At 42.5% G+C, this 19,588-nt stretch overlaps 1 protein-coding gene across 2 annotated transcripts in view; it reads left to right on the forward strand.

The window, feature by feature from the left end:
* Positions 1 to 19,588, forward strand: part of PPP1R9A (protein phosphatase 1 regulatory subunit 9A) — a 134,706-nt gene that overhangs the window by 92,641 nt on the left and 22,477 nt on the right. For both annotated transcript variants that reach the window (XM_075271786.1, XM_075271787.1), the window contains exons 5-8: positions 227 to 331; positions 9,609 to 9,744; positions 15,247 to 15,399; positions 18,988 to 19,041. In XM_075271786.1, the coding sequence (XP_075127887.1) occupies positions 227 to 331; positions 9,609 to 9,744; positions 15,247 to 15,399; positions 18,988 to 19,041 (448 nt within the window). The remainder of the gene's footprint in view (positions 1 to 226; positions 332 to 9,608; positions 9,745 to 15,246; positions 15,400 to 18,987; positions 19,042 to 19,588) is intronic.

Here is a 19,588-nt window from a genome sequence, read left to right on the forward strand (position 1 = left end):
GGGCTGGGGTGATATGCCGGGGTCTGGTGACAGTAACCTATTTATGGTCATATGCCCATGCTGCCGCTCAGCCTCTCCCCTTTGGATGGGATTGAGTTTCAGCATGGCCATGTGACCAACAGATGAAGGGGAAGTGGAGTTTTTTTCTAAAATAATGCGGCCATGTTTTCTAATCCTTTAATGTTGGACATTTTAACATTTTTAATATATATGTTGTTACTTCCAGGATCCTTGTCAACGATCAGATCTTAGAAGTCGATGGGATAAGTCTGGTTGGCGTCACCCAAAATTTTGCTGCCACTGTTCTCCGAAACACCAAAGGCAAAGTCAGGTAATGTTCTTATCTTGTTATGTATATGGTGACTGTGCTTCTTGTACGGTCTACACTGACAGTAGTCACCATCGTAGTCATTGAAATAATCCCAACATCCCAAAATTTTTGTTGTCATATGGTTGTAGTTTGCATAGGACTCCTCTCCAGACGTCAGCATTTCAGACTATCATTCATGTTATAACGGAATTGCATGAGTTAGTTTAAAGGGGTTCTCCACTTTGGACTATCCGTATTTGTTAGAAGGGTTTCCCAATTAAAAGTATATCACACAATGTCCCATTGATGAGATCTCTACTGATCACCTTCAATCTGAGCAGCTGCAAGTGTTTCACCTCCCTACAGTGCCACTGCTGGAGAAATTAAGTATTGCAAGATTCACAGTATGGTCTGTGCAATGATATGCTGGGTCTGGTGACACTAACCTATCTATCTGTAGGGCTGTGGTGATATGCTGGGTCTGGTGACACTAACCTATCTATCTGTAGGGCTGTGGTGATATGCTGGGGCTGGGGACACTAACCTATCTATCTGCAGGGCTGGGGGGATATGCTGGGTCTGGTGACAGTAACCTATCTATCTGTAGGGCTGTGGTGATATGCTGGGGCTGGGGACACTAACCTATCTATCTGCAGGGCTGGGGTGATATGCTGGTTCTGGTAACAGTAACCTATCTATCTGCAGGGCTGGGGTGATATGCTGGGTCTGGTGACAGTAACCTATCTATCTGTAGGGCTGGGGGGATATGCTGGGTCTGGTGACAGTAACCTATCTATCTGCAGGACTGTGGTGATATGCTGGGGCTGGGGACACTAACCTATCTATCTGCAGGGCTGGGGGGATATGCTGGGTCTGGTGACAGTAACCTATCTATCTGCAGGACTGTGGTGATATGCTGGGGCTGGGGACACTAACCTATCTATCTGCAGGGCTGGGGTGATATGCTGGGTCTGGTGACAGTAACCTATCTATCTGCAGGACTGGGGTGATATGCTGGGTCTGGTGACAGTAACCTATCTATCTGTAGGGCTGGGGGGATATGCTGGGTCTGGTGACACTAACCTATCTATCTGCAGGGCTGGGGTGATATGCTGGGTCTGGTGACAGTAACCTATCTATCTGCAGGGCTGGGGTGATATGCTGGGTCTGGTGACAGTAACCTATCTATCTGCAGGGCTGGGGTGATATGTTGGGTTCTGGTGACAGTAACCTATCTATCTGCAGGGCTGGGGTGATATGCTGGGTCTGGTGACAGTAACCTATCTATCTGCAGGACTGGGGTGATATGCTGGGTCTGGTGACAGTAACCTATCTATCTGTAGGGCTGGGGTGATATGCTGGGTCTGGTGACAGTAACCTATCTATCTGTAGGGCTGGGGGGATATGCTGGGTCTGGTGACACTAACCTATCTATCTGCAGGGCTGGGGTGATATGCTGGGGTTGGGGACACTAACCTATCTATCTGCAGGGCTGGGGTGATATGCTGGGTCTGGTGACAGTAACCTATCTATCTGCAGGACTGGGGTGATATGCTGGGTCTGGTGACAGTAACCTATCTATCTGTAGGGCTGGGGGGATATGCTGGGTCTGGTGACACTAACCTATCTATCTGCAGGGCTGGGGTGATATGCTGGGTCTGGTGACAGTAACCTATCTATCTGCAGGACTGGGGTGATATGCTGGGTCTGGTGACAGTAACCTATCTATCTGCAGGGCTGGGGTGATATGTTGGGTTCTGGTGACAGTAACCTATCTATCTGCAGGGCTGGGGTGATATGCTGGGTCTGGTGACAGTAACCTATCTATCTGCAGGACTGGGGTGATATGCTGGGTCTGGTGACAGTAACCTATCTATCTGTAGGGCTGGGGGGATATGCTGGGTCTGGTGACACTAACCTATCTATCTGCAGGGCTGGGGTGATATGCTGGGTCTGGTGACAGTAACCTATCTATCTGCAGGACTGGGGTGATATGCTGGGTCTGGTGACAGTAACCTATCTATCTGTAGGGCTGGGGGGATATGCTGGGTCTGGTGACACTAACCTATCTATCTGCAGGGCTGGGGTGATATGCTGGGTCTGGTGACAGTAACCTATCTATCTGCAGGGCTGGGGTGATATGTTGGGTTCTGGTGACAGTAACCTATCTATCTGCAGGGCTGGGGTGATATGCTGGGTCTGGTGACAGTAACCTATCTATCTGCAGGACTGGGGTGATATGCTTGGTCTGTTGACAGACTCCCTTTAATAAGATCTCATGAGGACACTACACTAGGTTAGGGCTTGGTGCCAGCCTATTGACACTAAATTTACCACTTAGGGACAAAGAAGTAAAGTTAGCCCCATAAGTTCCCTATGGAGGAGGCTCAATCATCACAAACTGAGACAATAGAGTTAATTTTCGGCAGTGATCAGGGAGGCTTTTTAGTTTATTGCCGACTATGCACAAATGTTGTTTTGCACAGACTGGATTTTGCTGAGTTAAGTTCATTGCAGAACAAATCTCCAGTCATAGAGACGGAACATCATGTTGTCAATTTCTAGTACAAGAAACAGGAAATTATAGAAGGAAATAAGTTGCATATCCAGAGCGTTCTCCAGAGACTCGCCATACATTTAGCTGTGTGCGCAGTGCATGCCTGATAGGATGGAAATGGTTGAGAGACGGTGAGCGCACGCCGCAAATATTATGGAGATGCGTCACATCACAACTGTAGGCACCAGTGATTTACACAGAGGACTACCTAAAGTAACCTGTGCCAGAGTGAAGGGGTCACCTCAGGCATCAGTCAAATTAGGAAAAGATAGTGTTGGCCAAAAGTATTGGCACCCCTGCAATTTTGTCAGATAATACTCAGTTTCTTCCAGAAAATCATTGCAATCACAAATTCTTTGGTATTATTATCTTCATTTAATTTGTCTTCAATGGAAAACCACAAAAAGAATTGTCAAAAAGGAAAATTGGATAGAATTCCACAGCAAACATAAAAAAGGGAGTGGACAAAAGTATTGGCACTGTTTGAAAAATCATGTGATGCTTCTCTAATTTATGTAATTAACAGCACCTGTTACTTACCTGAGGCACCTAACAGGTGGTGGCAATAACTAAATCACACTTGCAGCCAGTTGAAATGGATTAAAGTTGACTCCACCTCTGTCCTGTGTCCTTGTGTGACCACATTGAGCATGGAGAAAAGAAAGACCAAAGAACTGTCTGAGGACTTGAGAAGCAAAATTGTGAGGAAGCATGAGCAATCTCAAGGCTACAAGTCCATCGCCAAAGACCTGAATGTTCCTGTGTCTACCGTGCGCAGTGTCATCAAGAAGTGTAAAGCCCATGGCCCTGTGGCTAACCTCCCGAGATGTGGACGCAAAAGAAACACTGACGAGAGATTTCACCGCAAGATTGTGCGGATGGCGGATAAAGAACCTCGATTAACATCCAAACAAGTCCAAGCTGCCCTGCAGTCCGAGGGTACAACAGTGTCACCCCGTACTATCCAGTGTCAGCGTCTGAATGAGAAGGGACTGTATGGTAGGAGACCCAGGAAGACCCCACTTCTTACCCAGAGACAGAAGCCAGGCTGGAGTTTGCCAAAACTTACCTGAGAAAGCCAAAACCGTTCTGGAAGAATGTTCTCTGGTCAGATGAGACAAAAGTAGGAAAAGGCCTCAACATAGAGTTTACAGGAAAAAAGAGGCCTTCAAAGAGAAGAAGACGCCCCCTACAGTCAGACATGGCGGAGGTCCCTGATGGTTTGAGGTGGCTTTGCTGCCTCTGGCACTGGACTGCTTGACCGTGTGCATGGCATTATGAAGTCTGAAGACGACCAACACATTGTGCAGCATCATGTAGGGCCCAGTGTGAGAAAGCGGGGTCTCCCTCAGAGGTCAGGGCTCTTCCAGCAGGACAATGACCCAAAACACACTTCAGGTCAGCACTAGAAAATGGTGGTGAGAGAAAGCCCTGGAGACTTGTAAAGTGGCAGCAATGAGTCCAGCCCTGAATCCCATAGACACCTGTGGGGGAGGAGAGATCTCTTGGTGGCAGTTTGGAGAAGGCCCCCTTCACATCTCAGTGGGGACCTGGAGCAGTTTGCCAAAGAAGAAGGGTCTAAGATTCCAGCAGAGCCTTGTAAGAAACTCATTGCTGGTTACCGGAAGCGGTTGTGCGCAGTTATTGTGTCTAAAGGTTGTGCTACCAAGTATTAGGCTGAGGGCGCCAATACTTCTGTCCGCACCATTTGTGGAGTTTTGTGTAAAATGATCAGTGATCTGACTTTTTTTTTTCATTCTCTTTTGTGTTTTTTCATTGCAAGCAAAATAAATGAAGATATTACCAAAGAGTTTGTGCTTGTAATCATTATCTGGGGGACACCGAGGATTATCTGACAGAATTGCAGGGGGGCCAATAGTTTTGACCAACACTGTATCTACCTTCAGTAACTATCCATTATAGGTGCATCTACATATTAGATTATAGGGGTTATCCAACTTCCAAAAATGGTCTGCAAATCCACAGTAGTGCGAAATCCTCTTCCGTTCTTGTGCAGCCTTTTTACTTGCTGCTCCTTATATCTCTGTTATTTATATGAAGTGAATCTGTGGACAAACCACATTTCCCAGGATTCATCTGCCAGCTCTTAGTCTCTGTGTACCCCTCCCTTCTCCCCTGCAATGATATCACACTGACTGTGTGCAGTCTCCCTCCTTGGGGTCTGTGTTGTGTCAAGGCACTTCTTCAGTTCAGGTAATAAATCACTGTCACATCCGAGGTCAGAATGAGTTACTTCAAGGGACAAGGAAGTCACAGGCTGCTGTGACTTTGTGTTTGCTGGCTGAACTGCTAACAGGGAGGGGTAGTGAACTTGTATATGAAATGTCACATGACCTGAAAATAAACTGGGCTGAATTTAAACAGGATATATATATTAGGAAGTGTTTTGTATGAATGTTGGCTGAAGGCTTTGGGTTTGATGGAACCGGCCCTACCATCCAAGGTTTATGGGAGCCTCCTGACCCCTCCCCCGATGGCAGATGTAGAGAGAGATACAGATCGTCAGTTAGATATAAACATGTCTGATCTTTAGGTTTTCGGGTGGATATAAGGCATCACATTCCCTATCAAGAACCCATCCAGGTTGAGCACACATGTTAGGGACCTATCGGTTCCAGGTCCATCTCTTCAGTTCCTTGGCTGAGCTGTGTTTACCTTGATGTCAGGTCGTCGGTATATGACTATGGCACCCCGGACTTAGTGGTCATGTGATTGGCTATAACAGGCAGGAGCTCTTGACGTAACGTGGAAACTAAGGCCAATGACTGACCACAGCGGTCTCATGCCGTCATCCTGATGTCCGGTAAACCAAACCGCGCCTCTGGATTAGAAGAGACAGATCCGGAACTGGTAGGCGAGTGATGTCTTCGTTTTATCGTAAAACACTATGGCCACTTAAAAAATACGAAATGACAAAACCCTTTAAGTGCCTGCCTAGGAGTGGGGGAAGGGCAATGACAACTTTTCAGAGCACATTTCTGATTTAAAAAAAAAAATGGTTGTCGGCCTTCAGAATCATTAGCTTTTTGGCCAGAGAAACCATATGGAACATATTTGCAACAGAATTATTATAATACCGCCATTTATGGGCAAAAATCCCAATCGGATGGAGAAATTTTTTTGTGGATGATTTTTGGAATCGGTTTTCTTGCTCTCTTGGGGTAATAAAACTAATACAACTGAGTGACTTGTGATACCGTAGTAATGTGAGGGCAGATCCTTCTACTACTCCAGCGGCTTCCAGCCAAGTCAGATATGATAATTGTATCCTGGCACCGGCTGCGCACACACTGGACGCGTTTCAGGGCCGCGTTGTTAGAGACTTCTTTTGGAAATGAATTGGCTGAGTGACAATCTGGAGAGCTATATTCTGATCTAATGAAATGCATCCATTCATATCTTAATGGAAAGGCCGGGCACCCGCTAAATTTGTCACAGGCCCTACTGGGAAATCGATTTTTTTTTTTTTAAAGTAAGGTGATTTTTTCCAATTAGGGAGTATTCCAGCTGAATGCCAATTGTCTTAATTAGCAGCGCGGGCGGCAAGAGCTTTATGACCCATGGGGGTAATGTGATTTAGTGGCACATTCTCATGTCTAAGAGCTTCTCATTCCTTCTATGTGCAATGCAAATGAATGACTGTCTGCAGATGAGATATGTCTATGTCCGTCCTTCAAGTGCCGAGTATCTGGCAATATAAGACGCGGAACCTCAGAATTACATAGTGTGCAACTTATATATCCAGTGTATCAACGCCTGTATGTACCTGTGTGTAGGAAGCTATATAGTAGTTATATTCTTGTACATAGGAGGCAGTATTATAGTAGTTATATTCTTGTACATAGGAGGCAGTATTATAGTAGTTATATTCTTGTACATAGGAGGTAGTATTATAGTAGTTATATTCTTGTACATAGGAGTAGTGTTATAGTAGTTATATTCTTGTACATAGGAGTAGTATTATAGTAGTTATATTCTTGTACATAGGAGGTAGTATTATAGTAGTTATATTCTTGTACATAGGAGGCAGTATTATAGTAGTTATATTCTTGTACATAGGAGGTAGTATTATAGTAGTTATATTCTTGTACATAGGAGTAGTGTTATAGTAGTTATATTCTTGTACATAGGAGTAGTATTATAGTAGTTATATTCTTGTACATAGGAGGTAGTATTATAGTAGTTATATTCTTGTACATAGGAGTAGTATTATAGTAGTTATATTCTTGTACATAGGAGTAGTATTATAGTAGTTATATTCTTGTACATAGGAGTAGTATTATAGTAGTTATATTCTTGTACATAGGAGTAGTATTATAGTAGTTATATTCTTGTACATAGGAGGTAGTATTATAGTAGTTATATTCTTGTACATAGGAGTAGTATTATAGTAGTTATATTCTTGTACATAGGAGTAGTATTATAGTAGTTATATTCTTGTACATAGGAGTAGTATTATAGTAGTTATATTCTTGTACATAGGAGTAGTATTATAGTAGTTATATTCTTGTACATAGGAGTAGTATTATAGTAGTTATATTCTTGTACATAGGAGGTAGTATTATAGTAGTTATATTCTTGTACATAGGAGGTAGTATTATAGTAGTTATATTCTTGTACATAGGAGGTAGTATTATAGTAGTTATATTCTTGTACATAGGAGGTAGTATTATAGTAGTTATATTCTTGTACATAGGAGTAGTGTTATAGTAGTTATATTCTTGTACATAGGAGTAGTATTATAGTAGTTATATTCTTGTACATAGGAGGTAGTATTATAGTAGTTATATTCTTGTACATAGGAGGCAGTATTATAGTAGTTATATTCTTGTACATAGGAGGTAGTATTATAGTAGTTATATTCTTGTACATAGGAGTAGTGTTATAGTAGTTATATTCTTGTACATAGGAGTAGTATTATAGTAGTTATATTCTTGTACATAGGAGGTAGTATTATAGTAGTTATATTCTTGTACATAGGAGTAGTATTATAGTAGTTATATTCTTGTACATAGGAGTAGTATTATAGTAGTTATATTCTTGTACATAGGAGTAGTATTATAGTAGTTATATTCTTGTACATAGGAGTAGTATTATAGTAGTTATATTCTTGTACATAGGAGGTAGTATTATAGTAGTTATATTCTTGTACATAGGAGTAGTATTATAGTAGTTATATTCTTGTACATAGGAGTAGTATTATAGTAGTTATATTCTTGTACATAGGAGTAGTATTATAGTAGTTATATTCTTGTACATAGGAGTAGTATTATAGTAGTTATATTCTTGTACATAGGAGTAGTATTATAGTAGTTATATTCTTGTACATAGGAGGTAGTATTATAGTAGTTATATTCTTGTACATAGGAGGTAGTATTATAGTAGTTATATTCTTGTACATAGGAGGTAGTATTATAGTAGTTATATTCTTGTACATAGGAGGTAGTATTATAGTAGTTATATTCTTGTACATAGGAGGTAGTATTATAGTAGTTATATTCTTGTACATAGGAGCAGTATTATAGTAGTTATATTCTTGTACATAGGAGGTAGTATTATAGTAGTTATATTCTTGTATATAGGAGCAGTATTATAGTAGTTATATTCTTGTACATAGGAGTAGTATTATAGTAGTTATATTCTTGTACATAGGAGCAGTATTATAGTAGTTATATTCTTGTACATAGGAGGTAGTATTATAGTAGTTATATTCTTGTATATAGGAGCAGTATTATAGTAGTTATATTCTTGTACATAGGAGTAGTATTATAGTAGTTATATTCTTGTACATAGGAGTAGTATTATAGTAGTTATATTCTTGTACATAGGAGCAGTATTATAGTAGTTATATTCTTGTACATAGGGGCAGTATTATAGTAGTTATATTCTTGTACATAGGAGTAGTATTATAGTAGTTATATTCTTGTACATAGGAGTAGTATTATAGTAGTTATATTCTTGTACATAGGAGGTAGTATTATAGTAGTTATATTCTTGTACATAGGAGCAGTATTATAGTAGTTATATTCTTGTACATAGGAGTAGTATTATAGTAGTTATATTCTTGTACATAGGAGCAGTATTATAGTAGTTATATTCTTGTACATAGGAGGTAGTATTATAGTAGTTATATTCTTGTATATAGGAGCAGTATTATAGTAGTTATATTCTTGTACATAGGAGTAGTATTATAGTAGTTATATTCTTGTACATAGGAGCAGTATTATAGTAGTTATATTCTTGTACATAGGGGCAGTATTATAGTAGTTATATTCTTGTACATAGGAGTAGTATTATAGTAGTTATATTCTTGTACATAGGAGTAGTATTATAGTAGTTATATTCTTGTACATAGGAGGTAGTATTATAGTAGTTATATTCTTGTACATAGGAGCAGTATTATAGTAGTTATATTCTTGTACATAGGAGTAGTATTATAGTAGTTATATTCTTGTACATAGGAGCAGTATTATAGTAGTTATATTCTTGTACATAGGAGGTAGTATTATAGTAGTTATATTCTTGTACATAGGAGTAGTATTATAGTAGTTATATTCTTGTACATAGGAGTAGTATTATAGTAGTTATATTCTTGTACATAGGAGCAGTATTATAGTAGTTATATTCTTGTACATAGGGGGCAGTATTATAATAGTTATATAAGTTTAGTCATTTTGTGGATTTTCATGTTTTTATTTTATTTTTTATTTAATTGCACAGGTTTATTATAGGACGTGAGAAGCCTGGACAGATAAGTGAGGTTGCCCAGTTGATCAGCCAAACTCTGGAGCAGGAGCGACGACAGAGGGAGATGCTTGAACAGCATTATGCTCAATATGACGCAGATGATGATGAGGTAAATTGGATATTTATTTGGATTTATTTTATTGTTCCTTTAAAAAATAATAATAATGATGATAATAATAATAATAGGTTTTCTGTGATTTTTAAACAATATATCTGACATAACACGGTCGTCTTTGTTCCTCTTAGTGCTGTTCTCTGCAGCTCTGCTTATTCTGATTGGCTGCTATGAGGACGCACAAGCCCATCACAAGTTGATGTTAGAACATGGGAATCTGTTTCCCTCCACAATTCGGAGATATTTCTTATATACCAAATGGACATAAAGCACTAGGAAGAAGGAGGGAAAGAAAAGAAGACACAATAAATATATAGTATGGATATATAATATAGTTATAGTTGATACCATTTTTTTTTCTGGGTTAGATTTTTTTCTTTTACAGGGCTGCATATCAACTGCATAGACATATATTGCAAATATAAAACTTTGCCTCCCCATAATTTCCACTAGGGGGAACATGGGAGCTAACAAAACAATCTCCCAATCTGCTTAGCTCCTCCTAGTGTCTGCAGATGGGACTGCATTTTTAACATGGCTGCTTCTCTTTATCATATTTCAGATCAAAATGCCTTGCTATGTGATTATTCGGGTGATCCTGATACAGTCAGCATGCAATTTGGTGATGGTTTCCAGCAACTGTTTTCAGTACTAGTCTAAAAAAAATGTAAAAAAAAATAAAATTAAAATAAATACATTATATAGGTGCTGGAGCTTCCTGTTGTCTGTTGGGTGTACAGAGCAGACTTTAGGGTTGCGGCACCTTTACAGTTCAGTGACGTTGTATATGTGCTATTTATTACACACTCTCATTTTTGGGCAGCTTTGGACTCGATCCAGACTTGAAACAGCGTGAACTGTAGATGAACCGACGCTCGCTGGGACTCGGCCCGGACTATGGATGTTTTCTGTGCATTTCTGCCATATCTTTGTTGCCGTGGATGATTTCATCTTATCATCCTGTGTTTCATGGTACCGGGTCTGTCTCCGGGACCACAGGATGGCCATCGAATTAAGATTTCTGTAGGTGGATCCCTTCATCTTCATTGGAACCATTGACTCAGTTTTTGGTAGAACCGGGCAAGGAGGTTGTTCCCACTGCCATCTTGGAGAACTACTGTAAGCCCAGATCTTCTGTGGATGTTGCTTGCTCCAATCTGTCTGTCTCTTCATGTCATCCCAGACAGACTGGATGATGTTGAGATCAGGGCTCTGCGGGGGCGGGATCATCACTTCCAAGACTCCTCCTCCAAAGGACAAATACTGATGGGATTTACATTTCTCTTGTTTTAAGTGACAAAAATGAACAAGTATCCTTGCATCCTAGCATTCTTACTGTGCAGTATTATTTCCCCTGCCTAAAACTTCTGCACAGAGCTTTATTTTGTTTATATATTTTTTGACTCTTTATTTTGCCTTTGGCCTTTCATCTTTTTCACTCCCGGCTCTAGGTTCGCCATTTTCCCCCTCCGTTCTAGTTTACAGTTCAATCCCAGCCGCTCCGTTCTTCCGCAGGTTTCCAGAGCGATTGTTTTTCTTCGCACACAATGACCTGGATGTAGCATCTCCAAATACCGCCCCGGGGAATACTCCCAAATCTGCTGTGAAACCTCGACTCTAATTTCACTCGGATCAGCCACCCCGGCTTCCATAAAACCAGACTATGAAATCTCTGGTGTGCGTCACTAATATAAATAGTGGTATTAAATATTTCCTGCAGCAGATAATCAAATTACGCAGCAGCGGTGCATGGAATGTCAATGAGACAGGTGCGGCAGCAGATGAGAGCCCGGCCATCCAGCAATCTGGTATTTCACAGGCGTTTACTTCTCTAGTGTCTCCAAAGCTGCGGCTCTCAATTCATCATCTAAATCTTCAATTAAAGGAGAAAAGCTGCGACATTATTCCGCTCTCATCCTCCGCTGGATCGGGAGAGATGGAAATCCTGCCGCAGCTTCTTATTGGATTTTGTAGAATAGTAGAGATAGGACGTGCAATACAGTAAGACTATGGGGTCCCGACAACCCCCCGTGGTATAATGGTCAGTGGTGAAGGACAGGCTCATAGATAGATAGGTCATACCCCTGGACCCCTAAGTACCATGAGCTATTTGGAATATTGATATATAGTCTATAACTGAATCCTGCCTCACATTTAGGCCACGCCATGCCTGGGGTATTTACATGTGGGGCCGGGTTTGTATGTCTGGTGCAGGAACCTTTCTGCTCTCTCTAGATTTAGCTGAAGAGTCTAAACCCCTATGGCCTCCCTGATATATAGACTTAGATGTGACGACCCCTTGACTAGTTGCGTTGACTGGCACTAGGTCGAGCCAGCAAGGTCTGTCCTAGAGGATAAAACTGAGCATCAGGTCCTACTATAAGCCATAAGGGTCTATTCACACAATGCAATCAAACCATATGTTTTTTTGCTACAGGTTTAGCATGTATCAGGTATTTAAACCAATGGCACCTGGACCAAATTTTATTCAGGACATTGGTAGTATCGATAACGCTGGTGCTGTCGAAGTCCCAAAGCACATGTACCCTTGTGGCACTCATTTGCTTAATGGATAAAACTGAATAAGATATTAACACTAATATAAAAGCACAAGAGAGTTATCAGGAACAAAAGTGGTGTCAGAAGTGGGACATCAGTATGTGTTACACCAAGTACAGAGGTGTCCTCCTGTAACGTAGCTCGAATATGGTTAAGGAAACCAGTTCAATACAATATTCCAACATGCTAGCTAAAACTATAACAGAATGCAATGCACAAGACAACCACTGGGTGGCCAAACATAGACACATATAGCTTATCACTGTGTGACAAAGTATCGCTAAACAGTATTGTCTTGAAAAGCTTGTTATCTCATTACACACGTAAGATCTCTGGACATGTCCAAGCAAGAGGGACCGTAATAAGGACACATCTGCATATATGCGTGTATGTGTGTGTGTGCATATATACAGTATATATATTCTAGAATAAAGCCCTTTTTATCAATCTTTCCTATCTAGAAAAGCTCTTTCCTACAGCCCTGTCCACTTTCCTCCTAATATACTGTTTAGCAGAGCTTTATGATCAGACTCGCCTGGGTAAAGTGTTCTGGGCTTCGGATGCGGCTTGTAAATTTTTGATGATTATTTTATTTCGCTCTTTATTACATTTACAGTTACATTTTTTATGTCCACTGATCCGGAAAAGTAGGTTTATTGGCCCGTATACTTCATATCTCTGTTTAAAGCTTTGGGCTGTGTTCACATGTTGTGAAATTGTGGGTTTTTTTTTTCTTTTTTCTACAATTTTTGTCCCTTTGCTATGATTTTACCTGCTCATGGCAGTGACAGGATGGGGTTAAAATAGGAAACAGGAGCTTGAAATTGAAAATCACCCAAAGGCTTACAAAAATCGAGATTTTTGGCAAAATGGTCCTGTCTTTGATTGTATATTTATCATGTCTGACTTGGGCTCAGGAACCTGAAACACAAAATCTAAATCTGCCAAACAATGAAGTAGAGATCAGCGGGCGCAGGAGCGACAGCGACACCTACAGGTCACTTTATAGATGTGGGTTTAATGTCAGTGCCATAAACTAAGAGGGGTCTGTAGTCTAAATAAAATGATGTTCTATTACTTCTATAGGACAACATCATATCCAGTATATCTGGACCACAAGCTGTCTGCAAGACTACAAAGACCTGGTGACATCACTGAAGTAACTCAGGAGAGTCTATGAGATTACACTCATATCTGCGCCCTGGAGTCCCTTGTTCTCGTTTGTCAAAGGACCAGAACAACAGACACATGGACCTCTAAAACTGTGGACACCAATGCTGCCCGGAGGACCCTATTGACTATAATGGGGTCCGTTGGATGTCCATTCTCTTAAACTGAAACCACAAGAGGAAAAAAATCAGACTTGCAGAAATTTTTGTCAGTCACTCTGATGGAGTGAACAAACTTCACAGAAGTATCTCAGAGCCGAGTCTATGAGATCCCTAAGATCTGGTGACATCACAGAAGTATCTTAGGGGAGAGTCTATGAGATCACTAAGATCTGGTGACATCACTGAAGTTACTCAGAGCCGAGTCTATGAGATCCCTAAGATCTGGTGACATCACAGAAGTATCTTAGGGGAGAGTCTATGAGATCCCTAAGATCTGGTGACATCACAGAAGTATCTTAGGGGAGAGTCTATGAGATCACTAAGATCTGGTGACATCACTGAAGTTACTCAGTCTAGGCTTTATCAGGTTACTAATATCAAGTACTAAACCCGAACCAGCGGCAAACCAATCTCGGCTATTATCCTCCTCGCGTAGTGCGGTTTGCTGTTGTCACATCGCCGTTGATGCCGTATTATAGCTGTCAGCGTCTCGCAGGCTCGCAGAACGTTCCTTTCATCTTTGGAAACAATCAGCATGTAAATTGCGCCCTGAATGTGTTTTCTTTGAGTGGCGTCGTGTTCTGAGCACCCACGGGTTCCTTAGTGTTATTGGGCTGACATGCTCGGCAATGGGGGTTACAGAACTTTTTAATTCTGAGATAAAAGGACGGGGGCGCACTTATTAACGCAACGCACTTGTTCTGATGAAATATTAAAGAGTTTCGCTTACAGATCTGTAGATTTCTAGGAAAGCTTTGATAGTAAATGTATACAAATAGTTCCAAGCTGTTCTACGCATTTCTCACATATTCCCCTGTTTTAAAGGGAACTTCTTCATCTTTACAAATTTTGCAACTTTTTGATACATATTGTGCTCAGACTTCTTACGGTTTCCAAAATTTTTACATGGAGTCAGCCAATGGAAATATGTCCTCGCCATGTCCTTATAATAGAGCTGCAGAGTTGCCATTAAATGGAGTGAACCTATATGATTACACTTTGGCTGCCTGCAGTCACCACTAGGGGGAGCTTAGGAGTTAACTGCATACAATGTATTAAAGGGGATATCCAGTTTTTTAAAAAAATTGGGCTAAATAACAGGAGGCATCAATACAAAACACATCCCTAATATAATATATATCCTGTTTAGATTCAGCACCATTTTCTGATTTATTTTCAGGTCAATGATCTCAGGTGTGACGATTCATTTGCAAGCTCACAACCCCTCCCTGTGAGCAGTTTAGCCAGCAGACGAAACATCACAGCAGAACATGACCTCGGGTGTGGGAGTGATTATATTCCAGGGGAGAGTAGAGAAGGGAGAGTGGGTAGATGAATTATGGGAACAGGGATACAAGGGGTAGCAAGTAAAATAAAGCCAAGCAAAGGCTGTACAAGGGAACAGGGAGGCGTTAGCACTGCTGTGGATGGATTTGCAGACTTTACATAGTCTAATCTTACTTTTCATTGCCGGCGCAGGCCCGCAACACTCGGGGCCCAACAATCTAACAATATGCCATAACACATGAGGGGAATATCCCCTTAAAAAGAAATAAATCTTAAAGTATCAGAAGTGTTATCTAAGAAGTTGTGCTTTGTCTTATAGACCGGAGAATACGCCACTGATGAGGAGGACGAAGATGTCGGCCCGGTCATCCCAGGAAGAGAAATGGCCATTGAAGTTTTTGATCTTCCGGAAGGCGATGAAATGTTTTCCTCTGATCTGGACGCAACAAAACTGGCTCATAAGTTTAAAGAGGTAACAAAAAAAGTAGAATTTTTTCGCTTTGCTTTGTTTTTATATTGAGAGCTGTGTCTGCCTCTCGCTGAATGTTACGGTGTATGGAGTAGGGGGCTGTGAAATGGGGGGGGGGGTCACTTCAAACAGTGATATCTCGGACATTATAAAACGTACAAACTTGCTATTTGTATCACATGAAAGAGGGGATAGCTATCTGTGCTATGTCCGGAGATCTCTCTGGTTGTATTTATATCATATACTAGCATTTGCCCGCGACTTCATCCGCATGTAGTTGTTGGCGCCATTCCACCTGCGTCTTGGCTGTGCAACATTTCTGTGTAGGCACGCGTACCACCGCCAGGTCGAGACCTTTCCCCCTCCCCAAATTCCTGTCATGTGTGCCCCCCTTTTTCCCCGCTCGCCCCCAACCACAAATTCCACCCCTCCCGCGCGCCCCTGTGTCCCCATGCAGCCCCCCTCAAACTCCTCTCCCGTGGCCCCTCCTCCCTCGTGGTGCTGGGGGCACCCATGACTCTCCCAAATGCCTGTCCCGTGCCCACCTCCGCCCATGCACCCCTCTGCGCCCCCTCTGAACTCATCTCCTGGGGCCCCCCTGCCGCCTGGTGCCGGTTCCCCCCCAGTCCTCCAAAACCCACCTCCCGCACCCGAACCCAACAGTTTCCACATGGTAGTCACCGAGCCGGCACACCCGATAGATGTGGCGTGGCCCGCACAGTGAAGCTGGATGTCAGTGTCTTGGTGGTGCTGTGAGTAGCCTCCATGTTCTCCGGCTTGCACACTGTCTCTCGGGCCGCCCACACAGTGCTGCGAACCTATCGGCTGAAGGACCTTGGATGACATCATCTTGGGTCCTCAAGCATAGCCAGCGCATACATTCTGCGGCCGCGGTCGGGAATTCCGTGGATTTAGCGTCATTGCAAGTAGCCTATGTTTCCTTCCAGGTGACCATCTAGGTGTGTATGCAATTTCAGCCTAATCTGTTCAGCCGTTTTGGCGTGATTGAGGACCAAACATCGAAACACACAAACATTGAAACATACAAACTTCCACATTTATAATATTATGAGGATTATACAAGTGTGTATACGTATCCTAATCCAGTCACTGTGTGTCATTATTTATGCTGTCCCAATCCCCAGCTACTAACCTGATATAGTCAATATTTGGACATGGAGAGCCCCTTTAACATGGGACGGCCATTACACAGTAAAGTGATGTCGCTCCCACTTAGATTCATATATAACAAAAAATAAAATCCATAACCTAGCCATGTGCGATATTGTTAGATAACCTGTGAGAGCGTTTCCCCTTCTGTTCCCGAGGATTGTCGGATTGAAAAGTACATAGAAATACTGTAATTATCGGCTCTCAGGCGGAGCGCACGTACAAATTACTGCGTTTCCTTCCTAAAAAAAATGAGACAGAAGAGCAAAGGAACAAGAATAGCTCCGAACAGTCACGGCACATCAACAAAGACGTCGTACTAGGGGATTATTAGGTCTGTGCCAAAGTTACTTTATGTTTAAGGGCTTTCTCTTCCTGCAGCTGGAACGTCTTGGTGACGAATGTCTCCACCAGCCACGTGCTATGGGGCCAGTAACTAGACCCCCATCTGGCGTGCCCCCCGATTTTCCCTGCTGTTTGACGCCATGAGCCCACCCCTCTCCATAAACCACATCGCAACAGATGAGAATACTCTTCCTTTCGATCTGTTTTCCGTATGGAGACGTATCGCTCCATCGTGCCCTGTATTTGATATGGCAATCCCAAATTTTTAGAAAGAAATTCATCAAATTCTGGCATGTCCCGACCGTACGGTGTGACACAAAACACTCATATAAATTTCTCCACCTACGAGGGATGGAAACACTGGTGGCGGAAGACTCTGCTGGCTCCTCCAAGTTTGACGCTCTGCCGCCCATGGGTGGGATTTTCAGGAATCGGCCAAATTTAATAATGTCTTCTGAGTCCCCGTGTATATTCTGGTCCTGGCTCTATATGATGACCCGACGTTCCCTGTGCCCTTGTGGTACCCCCTGTGTTTTTGTTTGTCTTTGCATGAGGAGTCACTAGGCCAAACCCCCGATCTCGGGTCTTCTAGTATTCTCACAGCCTGACTCATGGTCATGGTCCTCTAATTCACAAAAAATCTAGTGATTGAATTCCTAGGAAAGTTAATATGAAGCAAACTATACATATTATCGTACAATGTGATTGAACATAATGATTTCATTTGGAATCTGTAACTTTTTTCTGACTCCACCCAAAACTAGTCCTGACTACGACTACAACTCTGTGACTCCTACGTCAACATGCCTGCTAGTAGCTGTACACACACATATATGGTTCCTTCTGATTTACATACTTTCTTCCATGGATCATTGCTGTCAAGACTCTCCTTAAGGAAGGGGCAACACGGTGGCTCAGTGGTTAGCACTGTAGCCTTGCAGCGCTGGAGTCCTGGGTTTGAATCCTGCCACGACAACATCTGCAAGGAGCTTGTATGTTCTCCCCGTGGATTTCCTCCCATTCTACAAAGACATACTGATATGAAAAAAAATGTACATTGTGATCCCTATATGGGGCTCACAATCTACACTAAAAAAAAAAAAAAGACTCTTTTTAAAGGGAACCTGTCAGGGTGATCTGGAACACTTACCCACCCATCGGTCCTTATGTACCGGGGGTTATTGTCCCAAACGGCTCTGTTGGAAAGCGTTCCTTTATAGTTATCTGGAGATGAGTCTCATCGGACTCCTCTATGGTGCGCGGTTGTACAATGAGCCCACGGACATGGACTTTGGCTTCACCGCGCATGCGCGTGAGATCTGGCCCATGCGCAGTGAACCTGAACACCGAATAACTGGAATAAGATTTATTTTATTCAATATGGGCACAAACAACTTTATAATTGGGCTATTCCGGACACTAAGGATAGTTAAGTGTCCCATATCACCCTGACAGGTTCTGTATAATCCATGCCATACGGTATATCCTCATATCCAGGCAGACCTATACGCCTATAGATTCCCATATCCTCACACACATTTTAGGGATTTTACCTCCAGGTATTCTTGGTACTGGATCTAAGCCATAAGACTAGTGTAATCTTCCCTCCCCCGGTATATACCACAGCGGCCATTCTACCCCAGCACATTGTCATTCTGCTCCATCCCTGGCCCTGTAAGTGACCGACTGCTGTGTAATAGCCGGGAGTGTATGTGGCAGCGGCGCGGACGCAGCGATCGCCGCCGAGCCCGCTCTTATGTAACCAGGAGATGAGTCACTCCGGCTGCTGTAGACTGTTGCATCGGAGCTGTTTATGTTGATGGTTTTATCTCATGGCGGCAGGTTGGATGCCACTCAATGTTTTTATGCCTGACGTGGGAGATGACTATTACAAGGCGGCTGTCTGATCCAGCTCCGAGGACTGACACTCTATAGGATTTTTTTTTTTTTTTTGCAGCGAGACATTTTAATTTACAACCCACTGCACTGCAGCGTTTTGTGCGGACCCTCTCCACGGCACGCGGCCCCATCTGATCAGCCCTCTCTGACTCGCTCTTTCCCTTTATTTCCTTGCAGCTGCAGATTAAGCATGCAGTCACCGAAGCTGAAATCCAGAAGCTGAAAACAAAGGTAAGGCTACAATTATCCATCCCTCTCCTTGTCGGCAGCGGCGGCACCACCGAGGCAGGGGCTTGTTTGTTTCATGGTGTAGGCTCAGCTGCCAAAAAGGGGAAAGCGTCAGAACATTTTAATGGTTCGGCACAGCAGGAGTAGACGGCCGGCACTGACAGGCTGATGGCTGCCGCTTATTATAGTCTCCTCCATCAAAACAGACAGGCCGGGCAGACACCAGTTGCAGGCTATAATAAGACTGGTAATGTATTGTCTCCGGTGGGCCCGAAACTGCGTCACTATCCAAAATCAGAACCAGATATATATAGTCCAAAAGACTGCCCCCTTGTCCAGACCGGAGCCTCAATTCTACAAAACATCATGGCCATCCTCCTTGAGAAGATCACTTGTCAATGCAATTTTGAACAGTCACAGAAAAAAGGTTACACTGTAAATATATATATATAAGAGAGAGTCAGATACAAGTGTCCTTTCACATTCAGGACATACAGATGAACCAAAGCAGAGAGTAATGAAAAGACTCAGGGGGTCCATAATACTGTAC

This window comes from Leptodactylus fuscus, chromosome 4 (assembly GCF_031893055.1).
Source record: "Leptodactylus fuscus isolate aLepFus1 chromosome 4, aLepFus1.hap2, whole genome shotgun sequence".
In the NCBI taxonomy this organism is placed as follows: Eukaryota; Metazoa; Chordata; class Amphibia; order Anura; family Leptodactylidae; genus Leptodactylus; species Leptodactylus fuscus.